The sequence below is a fragment of the Penaeus japonicus genome, unplaced genomic scaffold (genome assembly GCF_977035675.1).
Source record: "Penaeus japonicus unplaced genomic scaffold, GWHDUDI00000001_assembly GWHDUDI00000010, whole genome shotgun sequence".
NCBI classification, from domain to species: domain Eukaryota; kingdom Metazoa; phylum Arthropoda; class Malacostraca; order Decapoda; family Penaeidae; genus Penaeus; species Penaeus japonicus.
Genome location: NW_028234412.1, coordinates 33,494,721 through 33,497,220, shown reverse-complemented (window position 1 = coordinate 33,497,220; position 2,500 = coordinate 33,494,721). Strand labels below are relative to the sequence as shown.

Here is a 2,500-nt window from a genome sequence, read left to right as displayed (position 1 = left end):
TCCCTTTTATAGTCAATGATGGCACTTTTTTGCCGACCTCAGATAGTAAACATAATACACACACACAATCACACACTATAGATATAGGTATGCAGATATTTCCAAAATAATATACAACAACATATTACAACATCACAAACAAGCAAACATTTGCGTTCTTTTCTCACAAGACATTAAATCTAATAAAAAAACGAGATATCAAGACCTGGACTTCAGGTTATCACGTGTAAGGAAGAAGAGCAGGTATCAATTATGCACACACACGTACACACGCACACACGCACACACACACACACAGTTCGCGCCTCAGCATATGCTTGTCTGACGGTGTTGCAAGGTTTCAACCAGCGTGTCCATTGAGGGAAGAGCTAAACCTGGCCCTGACCCCCTCCACAGGTACGGAAGGAAACCGCTGGTCGTCTGTGGGTCGCTAATGTTCACCACCATCGCCATCTGCTCTGTGTTTCTGACGAACTTCTCTGCCCTTCTCGCAGCCCGCTTCCTCGTAGGCTTAGGCCATTCTACGCTTCTCAAGACAGCTTATATTCTTGGTAAAACAATGAGGATAATGTTAGGCTTATATCTTGAGTAAGAATGAGGGTGATGTTAGGCCTATATCTTGGGTAAGAATAAGGGTGATGTTAGGCCTATATCTTGGGTAAGAATAAGGGTGATGTTAGGCCTATTTCTTGAGTAATAATAAGGATGTTAGGCCTATATCTTGGGTAAGAATAAGGGTGATGTTCGGCCTATATCTTGGGTAATAATAAGGATAATGTTAGGCCTATATCTTGGGTAAGAATAAGGGTGATGTTAGGCCTATATCTTGAGTAATAATAAGGATAATGTTAGGCCTATATCTTGGGTAAGAATAAGGGTGATGTTAGGCCTATGTCTTTGGTAAAAATAAGGATAGTGTTAGGCCTATTTCTTGAGTAATAATAAGGATGTTAGGCCTATATCTTGGGTAAGAATAAGGGTGATGTTAGGCCTATATCTTGGGTAAGAATAAGGGTGATGTTAGGCCTATGTCTTGGGTAAGAATAAGGATGCTGTTAGGCCTATTTCTTGAGTAATAATAAGGATAGTGTTAGGCCTATTTCTTGAGTAATAATAAGGATGTTCGGCCTATATCTTGGGTAAGAATAAGGATGATGTTAGGGCTATGTCTTTGGTAAAAATAAGGATAGTGCTAGGCCTATTTCTTGAGTAATAATAAGGATGTTAGGCCTATATCTCAGGTAGGAATAATGATAATGATATCCCTATATCTTGGGTAAGAATAAGGATAATAATATCCCTATATCCTGGGTAAGAATAAAGATAATATTAGGCCTCTATCTTGGATAAGATATGGAGATTAACATTAGGCTGATATTCTTGGTGAGACAATAAGGTTAAAGTCTAAATGCCTGGTGAAGCAATTAAGTTGATCCTATATCTTTATTGAGATAATAAAGCTAAAGTTTGGACTAAATCCTAGATAAAACAATGAGTGTTTGGTTGATATCTTTAGTTAGATAGTGAAATCCATATATGCTTATACTTTGATGAGCCAATGAAATTTATGTTAGGTCCGTATCCTTGGGGAAATAATATTAATTGATATATCTGTTATATTTCCATGATAAGACAATGGGGATGGTGATAGATCCATAATCATATATATGATGAGACAAGGCCAAAGTGACTAGTGACAGGCCCATACTCTTGGTAAGATAGAATGTTTCAGTTCAGTTCGGTAAGGTTTGCTCGCAACAACGATCACTTTATGGTATCAATGTTCTGTCATGCACATGGGTAGCTTAGTTTTAGTCTGTGCATGATCACCTCAGCATGTCTTGATCTTAAGGCAGAGAGTGTCAGTGGATCATAGCTTGTTAGGTCTATATTATGGGTGAGGCACTGAGGATTATAATTTTTCTGTATTTATTATTACTCATATGTTAATGTAAATCACATAATAAGTTAGAGATAAGGTATTTGTATTTTAAATTCTATTGAGAAATTTTATTCTATTGACTGTCAATGCATTTTTGATTGCACGAAATATTACTAAATAACATTCACAAACCCTTGCCAAATCACAAAATAATAATAATAATAATAATGATAATAATAATAATAATAAACAAAACGCAACAAATGAAAGAAAACTAAAATCAACTTTTCCCGAAAAAAAAACAGCTCTGGAAGTGTCAGCCCCGCGGGTCAGGTCAGCAGTGGGCGTGGCCATCCTCGTGCCCTGGTCCTTCAACACGGTCATCTTCAGCGGGGTTGCCTATCTCATCCGGGACTGGAGGACGTTGCAGCTAATTATGTCTCTTCTGGGGATCTTACATATCCCTGGCCTGTGGTAGGTTCGCGGATTCCTTGGATGTGAGTTTGTGGAAGTATATTAGGTATATGTGTGGTCGGATTATTTATACAAGGAGATGCATATACTTGTAAACTCTCTCTCTCTATTTCTCTTCTGATGTCTTTCTCAATCTCTTTCTCT

At 37.8% G+C, this 2,500-nt stretch overlaps 1 protein-coding gene across 1 annotated transcript in view; it reads left to right on the top strand.

Moving 5' to 3' along the window:
• LOC122264545 (organic cation transporter protein-like) overlaps positions 1–2,500 on the top strand; it is a 14,316-nt gene that overhangs the window by 5,728 nt on the left and 6,088 nt on the right. The window contains exons 6-7 of the mRNA XM_086541300.1: positions 397–551; positions 2,188–2,356. Of these exons, the coding sequence (XP_086397426.1) occupies positions 397–551; positions 2,188–2,356 (324 nt within the window). The remainder of the gene's footprint in view (positions 1–396; positions 552–2,187; positions 2,357–2,500) is intronic.